General features: G+C 33.1%; 3 protein-coding genes across 3 annotated transcripts; 1 reads left to right on the top strand and 2 right to left on the bottom strand.

Annotated features, from left to right (window-relative positions):
- Nucleotides 1–183: 183 nt before the first annotated feature.
- LOC142520077 (putative late blight resistance protein homolog R1A-3) lies at nucleotides 184–3025 on the bottom strand. Its single transcript, XM_075623038.1, has one exon. It carries the CDS (start codon nucleotides 2997–2999, stop codon nucleotides 213–215), a length of 2787 nt encoding a protein of 928 aa, XP_075479153.1. The 5' UTR covers nucleotides 3000–3025; the 3' UTR covers nucleotides 184–212.
- Nucleotides 3026–10308: 7283 nt separating this feature from the next.
- Nucleotides 10309–11415, top strand: LOC142520625 (high-affinity nitrate transporter 3.1-like). Its single transcript, XM_075623679.1, has 2 exons — nucleotides 10309–10546; nucleotides 10696–11415. Exons 1-2 carry the CDS (start codon nucleotides 10420–10422, stop codon nucleotides 11184–11186), a joined length of 618 nt encoding a protein of 205 aa, XP_075479794.1. The 5' UTR covers nucleotides 10309–10419; the 3' UTR covers nucleotides 11187–11415.
- A 6336-nt stretch (nucleotides 11416–17751) lies between these two features.
- On the bottom strand, nucleotides 17752–20040 carry LOC142520380 (uncharacterized). The gene is made up of 6 exons (XM_075623371.1): nucleotides 19867–20040; nucleotides 19497–19762; nucleotides 19032–19382; nucleotides 18887–18950; nucleotides 18697–18795; nucleotides 17752–17817 (listed from the first exon to the last, which is right to left on the bottom strand). The coding sequence occupies exons 1-3, from the start codon at nucleotides 20038–20040 to the stop codon at nucleotides 19202–19204; spliced, it is 621 nt and encodes a 206-aa protein (XP_075479486.1). The 3' UTR covers nucleotides 17752–17817; nucleotides 18697–18795; nucleotides 18887–18950; nucleotides 19032–19201.
- Between the last annotated feature and the right edge of the window lie 2102 nt (nucleotides 20041–22142).

Raw genomic sequence — 22142 nt, 5'->3', positions numbered from 1 at the left:
ATTTCCAAGATTGAATCTTTTGAATCAAAGGTCCTAAGTTCCTCGGATCATGTCTGAAATAAAACGAAATGATCCGGAAAATGAGAATTTTTAAAATATCAATAATTGCTTCTCTAGTTTCATAGATGGACAACAATCTACATCTGATTAAAGTAAATGAAAGCTGAAAACTGATGCACAATGTAAGAATTAAATTGAACAGCCAGAGGTTATCAACGAATTTTACTATATCTTGGAAGATCTTTGTGCCAGTTACTTTTCATACGAACTTGAAGGACATCGTTCCCCATGCTCCTTTGTTCATCCAGTATCAGTTTTGCAGATGCTATAGCTGGGAGGCTTGCGTCATCCAATTCGATCAACTCAAGTGTTGATATGTTTCCAATTTCAATTGGTATCTCCTTCAAGTTGAAGCACCAACGTATCATAAGGCACTTGAGCTTGGGAAAGTGGGAATCATCAGCTCTCCAATGCAGCAAGCCTAACCAGGAAAGCTTTAGGAATTTCAGCTCACAGAATTCTCCTTCATTTGGTTCCCACACTTGACCTTCGTAAGCGTCGTTATGTAGTTTGAGAACTTCAAGATTGGGTAGCGAACCAACCATCGCCAAATCTTCCGAACGAAGGTAACAACCTTTCAAAGTTAACTTTTTGAGTGCTGCTGGGAACTTGAAGTTTGGAGGAAAAGCTATCTTGGAGTAAGACTCGATGTGTAATGACTCCAGTTCATTCAAGCACACGATATTACCAAGATGGAATTGGGACCAATCCTTGGATCTCACGTCATAAACGACTCTCAGTTTCTTTAGTTTTGGAATTCTTTTGATGATCTCATCTGTAAATCTGAAATTTCTTATCCTCGAGAGAGTTTGAAGTTTGGCCAGAGTAACAAATTTTTTACCCTCAACTCCTGAATTTGGAGGATCCGGTAAATGACAATCGATACTTCTGATCTGTACATGCCTTAAATGTGGCATCAGCCATACTTGTGGGGGTAAATGACAGAGAAGAACATCGAGATGCCAGATATCAATGACTAAGGTTTGAAGGCCCCAGATTAAGGATATGCTTGCAGGAACAATCGCTCTAAAACAACTAAGAGAAAGGTACCGTAAATGCACTAGTCTGACCAACTCCATTGGAAACTCAAGTAACCGTACTCCGGATTCCATATCTAACACTCTTAGCAGTCCAAAACTACGCTCAGTTATGATTATATCACCATCTTGATGATAAAATAAAAGTGATCGGGTTGGAAAAGGTGGTCCATTTGAGTTACAAATATACTTACTGAATTTGAAAGGAGTCAATGGCTGGATACAAACACGACGTTCATTTCTCCTGCCTTTAGGATGACTGGGGGTGTGCCTATTGATGACATGAAGGAACTTCTCTTTTTTAACTTGTGTTATGGAAAAATCTCTCAAAAGATCATGGATTCTGTATGTCTTAACTTTGCTACGATGCCCTAGCTTAAGAACCATAATCAGACTTCTATTCAAAAGATCTTCCAAACACTCCTCTGCAATATGTTCCAAGCTCTTCGACTTATTTGGCTTTATAAATCCCTCAGCAATCCATAACTTGATAAGTTTGGACCTTCGGATGACGCAATCTTCTGGGAAGATTGCAAAATATAGAAAACAAGGTTTTAAGTGAGCTGGCAAGTGATTGTAACTCAAGGAGAAGATCGTTGAACATTGACCTCCATCTGCAGCGAGAATTGAGTTTAGAGCAGTGGCAATAGTCTCCCAGTAACCAACGGTCTTGTCCATGGATAGGAGACCAGCAATGACAACTATTGAGAGTGGAAGTCCTCTGCAATTTCTTATAATCTCCTGACCAATTCCCTCCAAACGTGGAGAGCAAAATTCTCCTCTGAACGCCTTTTCACGAAACAAATTCCAACTCTCACTAGAACTAAGAAAACTCATTTCATGAAGACAGCCAGTAGAGGCTGCAAGATCTCCCACATTCTTTAGCCGAGTTGTCAAAACAATTCGACTTCCATTATTGTCATCCGGGAAAAACCTCTTGATATCATCCCACACCTTGCTATCCCACACGTCGTCCATCACAATGAGATACACCCTACCTTTCAAATTTTTGTATAAACGTTCTGCTAATTCTCCACTGCTTACCTTTCTCATATCTGGATTGAGCTTGTCCATTGAATCTAGAAGTCCTAACAAGATCTCATGCATTTGATATTCCTGAGATACTGTTACCCAAGCACGAACATGAAAGTGATAGACAATAAGTGAGTCATCAAATAGATTTCGTGCAAAAGTAGTTTTTCCAATGCCTCCCATCCCAACTATCGAAATGATTTCACGTCTAGACGATGAACTTGTTAGCCAATCCTTTATTTTCGTCGTGTCTTCAACCAATCCAACCATGTGGGGTTTTTTGTCACTAAATGTGAGTCTTGGTCCATTGATAGGCAAATAATTCTTTTGTTGCACATATTTTAGGTCTAACATACGCTTAACCTTCGCCACCTTTTCTTGAATGGATTGCATTTCTTTTATGACTCTATCCAAGTCTTTGCAAAAGTTGAGATATCTCAATCTCCTATTGGTTCGATAATATAAAATGCAAGTGGATCCATAGGATTCAATGATGTCCTCAGCTCTATAAGCTGTATCTCTAATTTCTTTTTCCAAATCTTTAACCTCTATGCTAGTGGACGTGGAGTGATTCTCCAAAAAATCATGCAGGAAACTAACCTTTTCTTGGAAGGATTCAAGCTGTTGTTTTTCATAACGAATGAAGCGAACATGACCGCCCATGAGTTGTTGAAGAACCTGCATAAGAGATAGAACTGCAGCATAAGCCATCTCTGGTCCTCTCCTCGAAAGTTCACAATCTTGCAACAGTGTGCTGTTGAAAGAATAAAAAACTTCACAATTTGTTAGGATTAAACGCTCAAAGTAGTGGGAATGGTGGAAAGGGATGATCAGTAAAGAAAACAAGAGAAAAGTGGGTATAATGATCATTGAATCCTTTTCTTTTTAAAAGCAGTGTTGTTTTTAGCTGTATGCGCAGTTGATCAAGGTAATTTAATAATCATATAAAACTGTTTAAACTTAGTTGATCAAGGTAATTTAATAATCATATAAAACTGTTTAAACTTAGTTATCATAGGTTCCCAAAAAATAGAACCCAAAAAATTCAAAAGAAAAACACTTATTGAAAAATAATTTTAGCTTAAATTATTTTCAAAAGACAACTTTATATATATATATATATATTTATTTATTTATTTGTGATCTCTAACTCTATATCTAACAAAGTTCTTAGATTGTTTCTGTGCATGACTGATACAAGGGCCACCTCAAATAGAGAGAGCCCACCTTTGACTATGGTGACCAAAGCATAAATTTTAAATATTACAAATTTAAACAAAATTAGTTTGAACTTAAGTGGTAAAAAAATATTTTATTTTTACTGTAATTTCAATTATATAAATTATCTAATCTATCCGTTTATTATTTTTTTCAAAAAACTTGGAATATTTTTTGAATAATATGATTAATAAAAATAATAATGATATTTGTATTATTATTCCAAATATTATTTTATTTTTGTCATCATGTTATATTAAAAATAAAATAAAAATTAGTGGACCGACACACATACGTTTTTCTTTATTTTTTTGGAATCTAAACAAACAAATATTTAAATAATTGAAGGAAATTCTTCTTTTTTATTAAAAAAACTGAATACAATTTTCCTGAAAATATAAAAAATATATAATATTTTAAAATAAAGATTTTTTTGATAAAAATGGTTGACATATTCAACATCTTATCGTTGTTTATCTTTCAAACTACTATAGTTCGTTTTTGAAACGTTAAAAAATGAAGTAAGCACCGAAAAAATAAATCGAGTTTGGTTTTAAAATCAAGCGAAAGAAACTCAAAATAATCACTCTAAAAACAGATAAATCACTTGTAAATCATTTAAAAATATGAAAATTGAAATAATAAAAAAAGTTTGGATGAAACATTTTATCAAAAACTTGGTACGTAATATTTTGGTATTTGACATAAAATATTTCAACAATGCATCTTAAAAACAATAGCAATAATTAAATGCAATAAAGTAAGAGACACAAATTTGTTTATGGATGTTCGAAGATAAAATTCCTAGGTCACCCCTTCTTCCACTTAGGAAAGATTCACTACAAGACTTTGATTTATACAACCCTTTGTACAAACTTATTTCAACTTAGGATTCATCCTTGCCTAATAGAAACTCATAGCACACTCTCGATTGTAGGTCGCAACCTCACAATCTACATAATGTTTAATGTCTCTCATGCCAAGACTACAAATACAATTTTTAATGTTTTTGTGTGAAGACTATCCACTCAACGATTCTTGGAACTCAACTTTCTTTTTGTATGAGTGATTGTGTGTATGAGGAAATTAATTCATTACATATATATACTTTCAAACATATCATCATACACAAGGGAAAAGCTCTCATTAAGCTAATATATCTATTTAGACTTTCCTTCTTGGGCTTGTTATCATTCTAGCTTATTTTTCATTTATATAGGTTGCCCATGCTTTGAATCACATTAAAACTTGTTGTTTGATCTTCAAAGTGTTGTATCTATGACATCCAAGAATGATATGAACGTTTGAAACAAGAATATGATTGTTTGGAAGAGTTTTGTATTGTGGAAACAATCATATTTGACTTTATGTCAACGTTTTGATTTCGGTCTATTTTAGTGGCTGGACTTTCGAAGCAGTCTGGTCGGATTTTAGATGGTGAAATTTCGGAGCGGTTCGGTGATTTGGGCGGCTAGATTTTGAGTCAAGACCGTCAGGTCTAGCTGGTCTTTTATCTTGATTATAACTTTGGATTCGTCGATTTCTTTGCAAAGTGGTAAACATAAAATTTGTAGCTTTTTCTCTTAGCTTTCCATAGAATCAATAATCACTCATTTTCGATTTCATATGTGAGAAATATGTTTAAAATACTAAAACTGTTAAAAAACAGTCAGATGAACAACTTGAAGTTTTGTGGTCCTGTCTAGTGATTATAATTCTTGATTCTTTGATTTCTAGGAAATGTGATAAATATGAATGTTGTATTCATTTCTCTTATTTTCCAAAGAATTAAAATTACCAAATTTCGAGTTTATATGAAAGAGATATGCTCGAATGCTGGCATTGCTTGTGTCTAGACATTTGCTGTATCCGCGACTTCCAGCTGGATATTGCGATGTCCGATTAGCATAGATAACTTCCAAATTAACCAGACCAGTCTGAAATGTGACTTTTAGATAATTACGTTGGCTTTCCAACCGTTTGGCCTTTGGTCACTTGAATATGCGGTTTGTGAGATATGAACAAAATATCAGAACTAGAAGATGAAGCACCTGTTTGCCAACATCCTGGGCAACATCTGAGGTAGACCATATAAGATATATTTTCCTGTTTCTTTCGAAATATGCAGGTGTTATCTTCATTTGGTCACCCACATTAGAAAGTTCTTCATCTAAACCCTTCAAAAATCCTCGGGACTCCAAAATTCCATCGATCAAGGAGGGAAAAACAAGTTTGGTGTATTTGAATCCTCCGTCTGCAAACTGCATAACTGTGTTGAATACCCTCCGGCCAAAATTGTAAGTGGTACTATCAGTACCAACATGTAGAGAACTATGTCATGTGGTTTAGTCACCACTGTAGTGTTGGTGGAGGGAGTCCAGTTTCCGATTGCGGTCTTTTGCAAAAAAAATAAAAATAGAATGAAGTCAAACTTGCAGCAGACATCCTTTTGGGATGATTGGGAAATACCTTGATTAGTCCTCCAGTGAGAACATCAACAATGACATTGAACTCGGGTGCAACGTCCTCTTCAGGGGTGTTATAGATGGCATTTATCACATTGGGATTAAAATCGAAAATCTTGTCACAGACAATCACCCTTCCAAACTTCATTGATCTTTCATCTCCAACACTGGATATGAGATTGCAATAAAGTTCCAGATCATGTCTTCTGGCATTGGGAGTCTCAGAGCTTATAGTAGCAAACATTCTTCGATCTTTAAAGAAAATAGTCAAGTTATGTTGTCTATAAGCCTTCACATCAATATTCTTTTCATCACTGAATTCCCTATTGATGTATAGTGGTCACAGAGCTACATCAACTTTAGAATAGAACTTTGTGGAAAATGACTTGCTCACATCATAGTCCACAGAGTCAATGTTGACTTGGTTTTGTGACCAACTCAAAATCCTCATTGTTCGAGTCATCTCCATAAGTGAAATCCGGGTCCAAAAGGTTTGCGAAGGAGGAACACCCTTTAAATTTCTTGGATGGGAAAAAGTCAGGGTCATACCCTACTTGTATCTTTGAATTTCTTAGAGGCGGATGATGAGGAAAAACTCTACGCCACACCTCGTAATCTGGTGAGTTGTCAACATCAATTGCATTGCCCGGTTCTCTAGGGAAAAAGGTTTCAATCAAAATAAGATCTTCTTTGATAACAATCAATTGGAGGTTCTCAACAATATATGTTTTTGTGGGTGGTGTTGTCACACCAGACAACCTTATGTTGCATTTGAATTTATGGATTTCAATTATATTTTATAGTTTTAGAGAAGCAAGGTCATAAACTTCAAATATATCTCTTGCATGTTTATATATTGTTTTATGTTAATTAGAATGAATTTTAAGTTTACCCAATAATGGAGGTATTTGGAATTCATTATATTTTGTTTAACTAATGCTTAAATAAATAATGTGCGGATTTAAGATTTCATATGTCATTTTATTGTTAACAATAAAACTAAAATCGAAATCTATACATTTCAAATTCATCTATCCAAATATAACCTTTAGTTTCGTTTACGCGCTTCTTCTAACAGTTTGTGGGCAAAAAGTAACTTGAGATAATGTTAGGCCATTCGAAGTGACTCAGGTGATTGAATAAAGTGGGCTGAAATCCGTGGATGCATGATCCATTGAAATGGGCCTAAACATGGATCCATAAAACTATCACTGTTCACGGGCCTCCTTCTAATACCTTTTCAATTTCTTTGACAACATGGATTAACTAATGGTCCTTATTATAAAATTGAAACCCAATCCACAAAGCCTATATAGAATTGGGCCTCATTCTATTTAAAACTAAACAATCAACAAAATCCACTCCAAACTCAAAAATTACTAATAATTTTATATTACACTCCAAAAATCATTTGATCGTCTTTAAATTAAACATGAACATAACTGCACCGATGATCGAACCTATCTACCTTGTAAAAACGGTTTAACTGGTCGAACCGTTCGATTGGATGTTTGAATTGAAAAATGTTATATTATACAAAATAATAATATAATATAGTATAATAAAAATATTTTAATTCTAAAAATTTTAAATATGTATATAAATAATGAAAAAATATATTTATTGAAAACATAAATTATAATCATATTAATATTTTTTAAACGAAAAAATAAATCAAAATAAACTATAATACTACTAATAATCATATATATAACTAAAAATAAAATTAGAATATAATAATTTTTTTTTAAAAAAAGAAAATAAGTAAAAAATTCTAATTTTTTTTTAAAAAAAGTGGTCAACCGATTGAACCGATTTTTATCTGATTCATTGGTTCTTGACAGCTTCGATCAGTTCTGATTGATTCGATTGTAAAACAATTTTTAAACCACTTTCGGACTGGACTTATGGCAGGTTCTCGGTCGAAATAATCCGTCCGATCCGATTTTAATAACAATGATAGAAACAACTAAATAGGTTTGGGTACAACTAAAAGTAGTGAGACGAGTCCAATTTCAAAGTGTTTGATTCTTGCACGTTTACCAATCTTTATTACTTAAAAACTTCTTCTACGTCCAATTTTGTGAACGCTTTAAAATTTTATAACATATACGAGAGCTATTTAACAAAATAATTTCAACTCAAGCTTCATTTGAAGTTTATTGCAACATTTCCAAACTTGGACGTGTCTGAAATCCAACTATGAAAGCTCGAGGTCGATTCGATTAATTTTTGCTTATACATTCATTAGGATGATTTAGATAATCTTTGTCCTACACAGCAATGTAGCTAGCTAGTTCTATGCGTCACTAGTAATTGACATTTTTACAATTTAAAGTTAGCACAATAGTAGGTTACCACAAAAAGTCTTGAGAGAAATATAGGGTAATTAACAAAAGTATTAACGAGAACCGAGACCTCATCTACAAAAACCAATTTATTTTTCTTGATGATTGTAATAATATTGCCCAAAATTTGACTAATATTTTACTTATAATCAATATTTGCATGATGAACTTCAATAGGATAAATAAATAATATATTTTTTTTTTCGTAAAAAAATGTTGAAGGGCTTTGTTTGAGAAAATAGGCAAAACTGTATCTTTGGCTCTGTATGTTTGTCGTTTTGGGATGATGGTACTTCAGATTATAAAATTTTAGTGTTAGTATATTATTTCTGTTTTCTTTGAAGCTTTACTGTATATTCTGACGTGACATCTATGTAGCTGACAGCATGGAACCGACGTAGTGTTGATGTGTGCATTGTTATATTTGCACTTCTCTTTGAAGAACGACTACAATTGCAAAAAATTGAAACATACATAATTAAAACTGAAATTTGATAATATAAAATATCAAAATTGTAATTTTTTTTTTCGAGAAAATATGAAATTTTTCTATGATGGATTTTTAGTTACGAGCGAAAAAAATATTATTGGTAACGAAACAGACGCGCCTAAATGAACGACTGAAAGGCTACACAATTTGGTGAACTTCAATTAAAATCATCGATCCGTGATTTCTCATGTTACTTTTGGTTTAATATCACGGCTAACAACAATTCATGTGTCAATTTTTCTTTACACAAAAACTCATACGAAATCTTCTCACGTGTCAATTTTATGAGATGAATCTCCAACTATATCCGATCTATTAAAAAAATATTATTTTTATGTAAAAAATATTATTTTTCATTATAAATATAAACCGAGTCATGTCACTTCACGAATATACATATGTAAGATCGTCTCACGATAGAGTTATTCTTTCAATTATTAGTCCAATTGTTGACTACCATATTTAACCACATATATATAATTACACTCTGGGAAATTAATGTAAGAATCCGATTCACATTCCATGTATAATTGTGAAAGAAAATAACATTTCAATCACTTGTAACCTTTGATGTTACTTATGAGTCGACCCCTTTGAATATTCGAGGAACCAAGCTGTATTTGGACGTACGCATTCTTTCGTCTATTTATATAAAATGACGATAACATCAAATTTGAAAAAATAAAAATAAAAAACTCCTGTGATTCTTGATATTGGGTATAATAATTGTCCTTGTTTGGTACAACGATCGAACCATGATATTTTAGCTGATGTGCGGTTTAAAAGATTTGAGTTGCACCATTACTACTAGCTATAGCTTTTGGTAAAGCGGCAAGCGCTCGGTCCTACAATTAGTATCAGAGTTAAGGTCACGTGTTTGATTCCTATTGATTGCAAGGAGTGCAATTATTGGGAGGGAGATTGTTGGGTGCAATAATTATCCTTGCTTGATAGAGCGATCGAACCGTGGTGCTTGAACTGCTGTATGCGGTTTAAAAGATTTGAGTTGTACCATTACTACTAGCTATAACTTTTAGTAAAGCGACATGCGCTCATTCCTACACTTGAACTCATCTTGAAAAATATACCACAATTGTTCATTACATGCATATAAAAACTAAAGTCAACTACAAAACCAGAGGCAATCACATCCCTTGAATATACTTTGGGGACATTTCGCCATAATAAAGAATAAGAACACAAGAATTTTCAACCATCTTCTTCTATAAATATATGTAACGTCACCATCAATAAATGAGAAAAATTTGCCACGTTGGTCATGTTTGACTTTTAGGGGTTTAAAATATACAAATTTTGAATAAAAATATCGATATTTGTAGCGATATAAAATATTAAATTTTCGACGAAATCTCGAGTTTTATATTAAACACAACAATAATAAAAGCTTAAAATAAATGAAATAGTGGAAAAGTCTGGCCTTTATATAAGGACAAAAATTTGTGTAAGACGATCTCACGAGTCGTATTTTCTGAGACAGATCTCTTATTTAAGTTATCCATGAAAAAAATATTACTTTTTATGTTAAGAATATTAATTTTTATCGTGAATATCAATAGAATTGACTCGTATCATAAATAAATATCTGTGAGCCGTGTTGTGAGACCTGCTCCTATATAAGTCAGTCAAGACTCTAGCAATTGTCTCATCGCCAAAAATCAGATTTTCTTCAGCGGGATCGCATCTCTTTTTAACTTCCCATAAATCCTTCTCCCCAAATTTTTTGGGATTTCTTCAGTTCCTAATAATCGATGGCGAATCAAGGTTTTCTTTTGGCCTCAGTTCTGTTTTCTTGCTTGGTAGCTGCTTGCTATGGTGTCACCTTCTCTTCTCTCCAGAAGACTCTCGTCGTCACCGCCTCACCGACAACAGGACAAGGTAAATCTCCGCCAAGAATTTCTGCCTGCTGATTCGGTCCACCTGTTCTTATCTGATGATCAATCAATATTATGCACAAAAATTTGTTATATGATCCAAGAGTGTTTATGTATTGTGTGAAATTATATATGTATATATTGAACTTGCAGTACTAAAAGCTGGACAAGACTCGATCACCGTGACATGGTCACTCAACACCACCTTCCCAGCCGGAGCCGACTCGACCTACAAGACGGTGTCCGTCAAGCTATGCTACGCTCCGGTGAGCCAAAAGGATCGCGGGTGGAGGAAGACTGTCGACGATTTGAAGAAAGATAAGACCTGCCAACATGATATCGTGACCAGGCAATATAGTGCTTCCGGTTCCGGCAATACCTTCACATGGATAGTGGCGAGGGATGTGCCGACTGCGACATATTTCGTCCGCGCATACGCCGAAAACTCCGGGCAGGTGGAGGTGGCATTCGGGCAGACCACGGATTCTAATAAGACCACGAACTTGTTCCTGATTCAGTCGGTAAGCGGGCGCCATGTGTCGCTGGATATATCCGCGATTTGCTTCTCGGCTTTCTCCATTATCTCGTTGTTCGGGTTCTTCTTCATGGAGAAGAGAAAGACGAAGGCATCCCAGCAAAAGTGATGCAATCTACGAGAGGATTGTTTTCTATGTTCTTTGTGATAATATATATATCTATATCTATCTATATATATATATATACACATCCAGTGTTTCTTACATGTTATATTTTGGTTATGCAAAATTCTGTTTATATGTGAGGGATCAAAGGAGGTGTAGAATTCCTTGTATGATTTACGAGGTTGGATTATTACATGTTCGAGTTAAATAAAAATTTGAATGAATTATTATTCGTTTTCAGGTTATTAATATTAATTTTCATGTTCTGTCTGATCTTTATGTTCATTTCTTGAATTTTTTGGAGTGAGGAGGGATGCAATGAATCATTTTTTCAATTTTAGTAGTAAATATTTTGTAAATTGATATGTTATCGATATGACATCGATGTGACTAAAATATAATGTCAACTCTCTTAATGAAAAAAATACTAAAATTATATATATATATATATAATATATTTAATTAAGTTCAAGTTCAACCCACTTTTAATTTCTGGATTGTCTCCGGATATTAATATCACGCCGGTGGAACAAACTCTAGGCATATCTATAGTCATTACATTATTTGAATGAAGTTATACTTGGAGAACTTAATGTAATACATCAACTATGAGATAATAATATAGAGATAGTTAGCAAAATGACTGGTAATTTTTTTTTTTAAAAAAAACTTGTTGTTCCTAGTGTATTTGAAATAACAGGGTTAGTTTTCAAAAAAGAATTTTAACTAATATCATTTTTCAAAATTGCAATCTATAGCAAGTTTCACTTGGTATTTTTTAGTATGTTTTAAATGTATATTTAAAATTAAATTTTATTAAATAAAAGAATTGCTAAAATAGATTGATAGTATTTTTATGAGTTCTTTGTACCAAATCTCCATGTGAAATATTGAAAATCCACACTTCTTACATGTGAAAAATTAATTAGGTTTTCTAGAACTTAGCATTTTATAAACGTTGCTCGAACACCCGTACTGTTGGGGCATCATTTTCTCGCGCCGCAGAAGTTTAATTTTTGTTTCGCCATTTGAAACTGTCTTTGAGCTTCGTATGCTAATAGAAACATTCATATGGAATTTAATATTATACCTGCGCGTATGTTATGCTTGACTCCAAACTATTCCGATTTTTAAGTGGAGATAACTCTTCTTGTAATTCTCAACGAACGGATATTCGGCTTTGATCGTCTAATTAGATTCACGATCGGAAACCTAGTTCCTCGCTTGGATTGCACTAGAAATTGCAAGTTATTTTGCGTTGAGATTATGACGTCTGGATTTCTAAAAATCCAAATTCAGTGCAACGACAGGGGCACAGCGGTGGAAGCAAAAAAATGGCCGAAAATTCTCCAAAATTTGGATGATGGCTGAGACTGAGAGCTTCAAGAAGGGAGGAAGGGATTTTGTGCTTGTATTGTGTGCGAAAAATTCCGTTGTGTATTATGACTCCTTATGATATATTTATAGAGTGCAACTCGTGATCCCACCACTAGTCTCAATTCCACTAGGATTCCTAATTCTTTTTCCACCAGGATTCTATAATTCATTATATTAAAATTCTTATATTATTAATATATAATGTATTTATCAACTTTTGATAATGCATGATATATTAATGCCATATATACATATATTTTATATCACCATATAAAATTATATATATATATATATATATATATATATATATATATATATATTTACACATGTACTTTTAATACATGCATAGATATATTAATTAAATTAAATAATCATTATTTAATTTATGTAATTAACCTATTAGTTAATTTAATTCTGTACTACTTTAGTACATTTTATGAAAATTTGTACATATCAGTAGTTGCCACTACTAGTACCATCATTTAATCAGTAAATTCTCAATTCAATAAATAAATGATTCTGAACTCATTTTAACTTCGATTGATGATCCGATGGCGCCGATGTATCAAGGATACAAGTCTTGTTCATATAATGAAAATCAAAATTTTCACTTATCATATTGGGCAGATGTCAGTTTAGTGAACTCCTTCACCAAAACAGGTAGTTCCACTCTCCTTCCTCAATTTGCAATTAAGCTAACTTCCATTTCTTTCATATTATGAAATCAACTTATAAACTCCTTTATAAGTATCATGTTTGATCTCCATCAAACAATAGTCGCTAAATTTAACTCCTTGAATTTTGAATTTCTTAACGGGAACATATATTCTAGTACTTGTGTGACCCTCAATGGTTCAGGGATACAGCTAGCTATGAGTTCACATCTCCATGTGATTCAGAATAACATTTATTTTTATTCCGACTTACTCTAATTAGACATATTCTTTTCATCAACTCCTTGATCAAGAATGTCAGAATTCATTCTGATTGCACCCATCAGATCATAATAAATGTCTAGCAGCATCGACCCATGATCTCCTAGGTATCACTGATAGTGCCTGCAAGAACCTTAAGTCATGGTTATCGTACATTACGGTCCCTTTCGACTCATATATCCTGATCAAATCTGTAACCATTGATATATCGAGAGTTGCATATGAATTCGATAATGGTGTGATTTATCTTTGAGTAATAGTGTCATGATATGTGCAACTGAAGAAACACCTTTCCAAACTGCACATGTCTCATTCTGAACAGAGATTCCTTGAACTATTTATTCATCAGACCACATAGGACATCTTTACCCGTGGGCAAAGGGTGAATCCCCTGACCACAATGAATTTTGTCTTACGTATTTCGAAACTACACCCAATCCTTGTCACCTGACGACCCTCAATGGAGTCGATAAATGGATCAAATTACATGCTAGTACGTATAGCCCCTACATTGTTTCGGGTTAAAAGACTAATGTTGTACAACAATAACTATGGACTATTCCACTCGATAAGTGAGAACCACTTGGACAGTCGAGGCAGGGTTGCTCAAGTGCATCATCATATGATCACCCATCTATGAATGGACATCTCCATGCCCTTGTCAATTAAACATGATGTTTACATCACATATGCTAGTCTATAGCTCAAGCGACCTTTATCCTTATTTTAGGCGGCTGATTCGACTAGGAACTCCTTTAGAATATACGTTATACTTCCTAATGAGTTTTATGATCTTACGTTGCGAGGCAGACCTCATTGTACCTATTGTATATTCAAGTACTTTATTTATGCAGCTTGCATGATATACAGATAAAGCTTAATGTCATTATTGGGTAAAATTGTAAAATATTATTAAAATAAAAATCGCTTTACATTAGAGTTAATAAAAGTCCAAGCCACAAGTTGGCTCGCTGGACACCTACTCTAACACGTACATCACATGAAAATCTGACGAGCTGAATTATTTTGATAATATCTCATTGTAATATTGATCAAAATGACCAGCGAGCAAATGGTAAAAGGAAACTCAATTTGTTACAAGTAATAATTCTGGCTGACTAGACTAGTTCGAATATTATCTATGCTAATAGGACGCTACTGATTGCTGTATTCGTGTCATCCAACTTGATTTTGCAGCGTCTGATTAGCATATATAACATCAGAACTGGTCTAGTCTGTGAGAACCTGAATTTCCAGCGGATGCTAATATTTCAGAAGCTGGTATTTTTCCAGCAGACATGTATTTTTCCAGGAGACAAGTATTTTTTCAGCATACAGAATCCAGCACCAGAAGAGTTCAGAAGCGAGATTCCAGTAGATAGCTACTGATTCTGCTTATGACTTGTAACTGAAGCATTTATCATGTATTAAAGGCTGTAATGACACATAATGGCAGATTATGGCAATTTATTTGGGAGGCTAACAATCAGAAATTTACCTATAAATAACACCCTCAAATCTCTGAATTGGTGTTACACAAATCTTGAGTATCACTTGAAAATTCGAGTTAAAAGAGCACATTTGTTCAAGCAAAAAAATCCAGTAGCAAGAGCAACCAGATTTCAGACTTCCACCGAAATTCCTAGCAAATTACTGTAAGTGGGCTTATGTATAAATAATATCTTGAATCCAGTTTGATGATTTATGTTTTAAAGCAAAGTTTCTGTATGTTCGATTTCTGATATCTGATTTTTGAAGCACTGAAACTTAGTGAACTAATGGTAGGAATATATATTCTGAACATTACTGATTACTGATTACTGGCCTCACCCCTTAGAGGAGAGAACATATAGGGGACTGATATCAGTTTCCCCATGAAATTCACGAACGTGCTCAGTGCTTACTTGTTAAATTTCCGATTACTTACTGAATACTGATTACTGATTTCAGAATACTGAATACTGATTTCTGTTATGAAAATAAGAATTTCTGTATATTATTCATATTACTGTTTCTGTATGAAAATGATTTCGAAAACTAGGAGTTATTCCCGCCCCCGCTTACTGAGTGACAACCATATCACTCACCCACCAAATCCATCTAAGATAAGAGCGAGGAAGAATTGTTAGAAGAAAAAGAACAGCATCAGTTATGGGGCTGGTGAAGAAGACTGCTATTTTTCTCAGTTCTGATTTATGTAATTAGATTCCGCTGCATCTGTTAAGACAGTATTATGTTCAGTTTTACATTTCCGCTGTAAAACATTTGAGTTTTTATCAGACATTAAGTTATTCAGTATTATGAATAAAAGACTGGTTTCTGAATTTTGTACTTCTGAGGCTTGTTGTTTTCGAATGTAAATTTGAGAGCAACGCCGGTGTCAACCAACTCCCGTCCCGGGGCGTGACATAGTCTGTCAGAAATATGACTTATCTAGAATGCTTATTTAATTTTCTCAGAAGAGAAGTGCAAGTTTTCAATATTTCACAGGGGTTTTGATGCAAATAACTCGTATTTTTATCGTTCATTTATCAACTTGCTAGAAGTTCATATTACATTTATGACATATTAATATATGTTCAAGACACTTCGCACACTAATAAAAAAAATTAATAATTTATTTTAGTGACTACTCGATATTATAATATAAAATTTTCTAGATTAAAGACGAAGAGGGTGACAAATTTAGCTTTTCTGTCCCTGTTAGTATCCATCTAGAATTGACTTAATATTTGAGAACGTGCAGCTAATTAAAAAAATCGCGACGTATATATATGAAAATTTGAATGAACGTAAATCTATGTCGCTGGTAGATTGGAGTTGTAGTTTGATTTCTGAAAAAAATTAATTTCGGGTGAATGAAAAATTAATGGTAATAATCAAGGACGAAGAAAATCGTGTATGTTGAGTAACAACTCGTCGGATACAAGTTATCATTCAAATTGATATATGTACTCTCAAATTTGAGATTTTGGTATCAGATAAGTTATAATTAATCGACAAATATATATTTTTATTTCTAAGAAATAATTTTTGGATTCAAAATTCGAAGAGATATATAAAATAATAAACTCATGTTTTCGATATTGATCCAGGAAATTTTCAAATTTTGGTTTTAATACACAAAATTTTAATTTTGGCTATTTTGATCTAATTGCTAACGTAACATCTAACAATTCAACAATTTCTGATATACATCAACACTCCGATGAAATAAAACTTCAAACAAAAAAAATTCAAATTTATTACATCGAAATTAAACTTTGAAAATTTAGTCGACTAAAACTTAAAATCAAACACTAGTAGAAAAATCGTTTTTTACTTCGCGTATTCAATGAAGTAATAAGGTAGTTAATTGCCGAAGTATATGGACGTGAAGTAGTAGATGTACCTTTTACTTCGCATAATAACCGAAGTTGTATGATTGAAAATACTGAAGTCTTTGGCCGGTTTTCGAAGGAAAACGGGTCCAGAATTGGAACGGTGCCGAAGTAAGAAATGTGTTTTACTTCATCGATTATTGTAAATAATGAAGTAATATATTATATATAACTTCGTCTTAATTATTATTTAGCGAAGTAGTTTATAATATTTTACTTCATTATTTACAATAATCGACGAAGTAATTCATCTGAAAGACCTCGTAGTTATGTATTTTGATGAGGTAATAGACACAAACAACTTCACAATTTATCCTATTTGTGGAAGTAAATATAATCTATAACTTCAGCATTTATCCTATTTGTTGAAGTATTTTATATTATGTTACTTCATAATTTACATTTAGTGACGAAGTAAGTGGTTCGAAAGACTTCAGTAATTTGTATTTTGATGAAGTAATTGCGCAAAAAAACTTCGCTTTAACAGAACAGTATTGAAGTAAATTAATTCTATCACTTCGTCTGATTTCTTATTGACGAAGTATTTAATATTATGTAACTTCACAATTTGCAAATAACAACGAAGTAATTTATCTATTACACTTCATTTTTTTTTTTATTTTGATGAAGTAATTGTTAAAAAAAGACTTCACAATATATGACTTAATACACTAATATAATTAAACTCATAAATTATCCATCTAAAAATTATTAATATCCACGAATCCACAATTACATATTCATCAATCCACAAGTAACCCAAAAAATGTATCCACAAAACCAAAAGTATATCCAAAAATCCACAATGGCAAACAAAATATTTGTCCCAACATACACCATCTATCTAAGCACCTACATAGGAGTAAACAAATTCACTCATTCACTTCTAACCTCGTCATATTGACATTGGGTGTAATATTGGTTCTTGATGCATCCTGCAAACTGAAATTTGAAACATAAAAAACGTAAGGCTGGATGATTAAAACATAAAAAACATAAGGCTGGATGAGCCGCCAAGCTAGCTAGGAAAATTAAAACTTAATCTTGGAACACAAATATAATTAACCCATGCTTAAAAACAATTATAAGAATTTCCCATGTACAACATATTTTTTTTCGAAGAACAAGCTGTCACAAAAAAGTAAAACCATATTAATTTGATGATTAACGTAAAAGAATTAATATATGAGACAATTTTGATATGATTAACATGATGCATGTACCAATAAACGCAGACAACAAGAGTCTCGAGTTCAATCCGATATGAGGGAACCAATAAGGACAGATATAGACAAAAAAAACAGGAAAAAACAAAACCAGATCACCTTAAACTCCAACAAAATCTGAAGCCACCCTACTTCTTGTTTCAAGAAGCGAAATCAACTTAAAAGTAAGAACAGATTGAATTTGTGCCACTTGGAAATGATACAAGAATCTTGAAAAAAAGACAACACTTACAGTCCAGAATCATACTCCCGTATATGATTTCTGGGCTTCAAATTTCTTGATAAAACCAACAACCCACCAAATAAAACAAATGAAAAGAAAGTATTTTAGCCAAAACATATATCAGCAATAAACAGAATAAACACAAAAGCTTAAGATTACAACACAGAAGATATGAAAATCAGGAACAAATGGCAACACATTATCTCAACAATAAAATATATCCCAATGGCAACACATTATCTCAACAACAACACATTATCTCAACAATAAAATATATCCCAATGGCAACGCATTATCTCAACAATAAAATATATCTTAATGACAACAATTCATCTCAATCAATCAACAAATTTATCCCAAGAAGAAACTCACCATCTTCTCCAACTGTGGATCATCGCAATCGACTATCTCTTTCATGTACCTCATCACACAATATCCACACTCAACCGAACCACTTTGTTTCAGATTACCCTATAATGGAATTGAAAAGTTAATGCAACAATCACAATCTAATTAATAACCACTACCAATTCATGTATTCATAAATAAGTACGATACATACCGTCAATATTTTAAAACCTGGCCCTTTAGAAATACCCTTGGAGGCATTGTACATCTTCACCCCACTACATTTTAAAAAGTAAGAAGTTATTTTTTTGCATATTTATAAGTTAATGTATTCAAAATCAACATAAGCTACTACTTACTTTGTCACAATAGTTTTCCATGTATCATCTCGGTTCCTGTTAGACGTTGAATCCAATAAATATATCATATTCTTATCTTCGTTGACGATTGTCAAGATCCAATGATACCTGAAAAAATGAAATTACAGCATTGACTACCATGAAGTAAAAATCTATAAATAACTAAATTCTTACCCAGTGTTGTATGGGATGAGGCAGATGCTATCTCTACACACTGCGTCCAACTGATCAGCAATATGTTGTGATAAGTCACGACCATCTGTGCCAATCGGGCATGTAGGTATATTACCGGGATCCACAAACGAAAAATAATCAGCCTTGTCTTTTTTCTTCAAATCTTTGTAGAGATGACTGCATGATATAGATGCACAAATATATCGTTTAGAAAATTTTCAAAATATGAACAAGTACCACAAAAAATATTATATAAATGCACAAATATTGTAAGTTAGACATTATATATACCCCATGTAAACTAAAATTTGTCTGGCACCTATCTCCCTCATCTCCATAAAGCGTACGATATCTTCTCTTAGCAACCGTATGCTTTTAGGACGTCCAAACATAGCGTCCTCAAACTCAATGCATATGGTATCCGATTCATTCAGCAATCGAACAACATGAGAGTAGATATATTTGCACGACATGGGTAATGTTTTCTCAATTTCTTTGAAATTGTCGCGCTGACCAGGAACATCCGCAAGCACAAATGATTGAGGTTTCCCCTTCCTCTACAATTTAAAATATTATTCATACAAGTATTTTAAAATAAAACATTGTTTGAGCAACATATCTGACAGTTGCAAACACAAAGTCAAATGAAAACCGAAAGTACCTTTGTCGTTAGAAAAATAACCAACTCTTTAGGCCAACCAACAATGACTCCAACAGCATCATTGATGATTGTTGGTCCAAACTTAATTGGGATCGGAAGATGTGCTTTTTCATCTAAGACAACATCAATAGATACCTTGAAGTTCTCTTCCCCAAGTGGAACATGGTGAATCATAACATTTGGAACGGCGGTGGTGTTGGTGCCGGACTAACTCAGTGCTTTGAACGGTGGTGGTGGTGGTGTTTTGTTCCCTCTCGGTGAGTGGAACGACGGTGGTGTTGGTGGTTCGAAGCCCACGGCTGTGAGTGGAACGACGTGGTGTTAGGGTTAATTTTGAAAGAAAATGTGAATGGATATAATGAGCTCGTCTGTGAAGGAAATATGATATAATCGATATTAGCGACGGTTTTTGAAAACTCCGTCGCTAATAGCGACGTTTTTTATAACACAGTCGCTGACTAAATCGGCGACAGTTTAAAACAAACCGTGACTGAAAATGTGATTACATGCGAAAATTGATGCGTGAGGGCAGTGTCTCTTGCGCATATGCGCGACACCGATGCGCGAGGTCCTCTGCGGACCTCGCGCATATGCGCGCTCTGTCGCACGCATATGCGCGAGGAGGCCAGTGGCTACGATGCGAGAACAGAGGCACTAAAAAGCGTCGCTATTAGCGACGGCTTTTTGAAAAACCGTCGCTGATTAAATCAGCGACGGGTTTTTAACTATAAACCGTCGCTAAATGTCTTCGTCAACATTGATATGCCGAAGTAAAATATAATAAAAAAATATAGTGAAGCCCGCGTTTTTAAACATCCGAAGTAAAATATCACTTGTGTTATTACTGAAGTTATTGGTAATATATTACTTCGTAATTTATTATTGCCGAAGTAAAGCCTGCCGAAGTAAAATCCGATTTTTCTACTAGTGAAATATCAAGTGTAAACACTTGTACAAAACATGATCTTATCTTTAATAAAAAAAACATAATATTATAAGTCCTTTACTATTTCTCATCCCATCAAACATGATCACGTTATAATTTATTATTTGAAATATAAATTTCCGTACCTCGTGAAATGCAACGATTTATGTAATGACAATGCCAACAATATTTAATAAATAGAGTTATTTTTTAACCATTAGTTGTTGAAATTTGAGTCCGATGCATTGTAATTTGAAGTTATTCCACGCCTTTAATTTCGTTAAATATTAAATAATATACGAGTAAACTTCAAGGAAGATGCTGGAAGAAAACATTGTGCAGTAATAAAATAAATGGTAATAATATATCCGGATAATAATGTTTTTTTTAATGCAAATTGTAATTTTATATGTTTGTTTATTTGTTATTTTGGTCGATTTCGTCAGATTTTAATTTTAGTTAGATATCTTTTAATTTTTGTCTATTTAATCTTTTTTTTTTGTTATTCGTAGTGCTGATGTGTGTAATGTCATGTAGGGGTGTAAATGAATCTAATTGAGCCGAATATTACCATAATTTTAAGACTTGAAGAAGTATATCCAAGCTCGATTTCGATTCGAAACTTAAAGGTGTAAACGGACATAATTGAGCCAAATATCACAAGAATTTTAAGGCTTGAATAAGTATATTTAAGCTCGATTTCGGCCGGAAATTCGGAATTTTTAATATTTTGGGCTCAGATTCGATTACAAATCAAATATTTTACGAGTCATCTCGATTCATTTACACTCATAGTACTATGTTGACATCACATCAGTACCACGTTGGTGAAAAAACCAAGTCGACAAAAAACAAAAAGGAAAGACATCATGCTATAATTGAAATTTGATAACATAAACGATTAAAATTATAAAACTCTTATAGACAAGATAAAAATTGTAAATTTTCCTATTTTTTCAAATATATAAGCACTGTTTCTTTTCCATTTTTTTTTTAAAAAAAATGGAATAAAAATACGGGAGTTGACCAACGGGCGTGAACCAAGCAAACCACCAATTGCATATATAATCCAATAGAATAATGCATCGTGGATCACGTATTTATTATTTAAAAATAAAAATGATTATGAATTTTTCTTTTATATATTTGTACAAAAAAAATTCATAATCATTTTTTAATAATTTGTAACCAAAGTATACTCCGAAGTCCAAAGCACGATGATTTAAAAATGTCAATAGTTTGGTTTATAGAAATAATAAAATATTATTAAGATAAGATGAACACGTTAAATTGTCTTTATTTATTTTCATATGTGGAGCCCTCACATGTAAAAATAAATGTCGATTGATAG

Source organism: Primulina tabacum, chromosome 12, assembly GCF_025594145.1.
Source record: "Primulina tabacum isolate GXHZ01 chromosome 12, ASM2559414v2, whole genome shotgun sequence".
In the NCBI taxonomy this organism is placed as follows: domain Eukaryota; kingdom Viridiplantae; phylum Streptophyta; class Magnoliopsida; order Lamiales; family Gesneriaceae; genus Primulina; species Primulina tabacum.
This window is presented reverse-complemented; position numbering and strand designations above follow the sequence as displayed.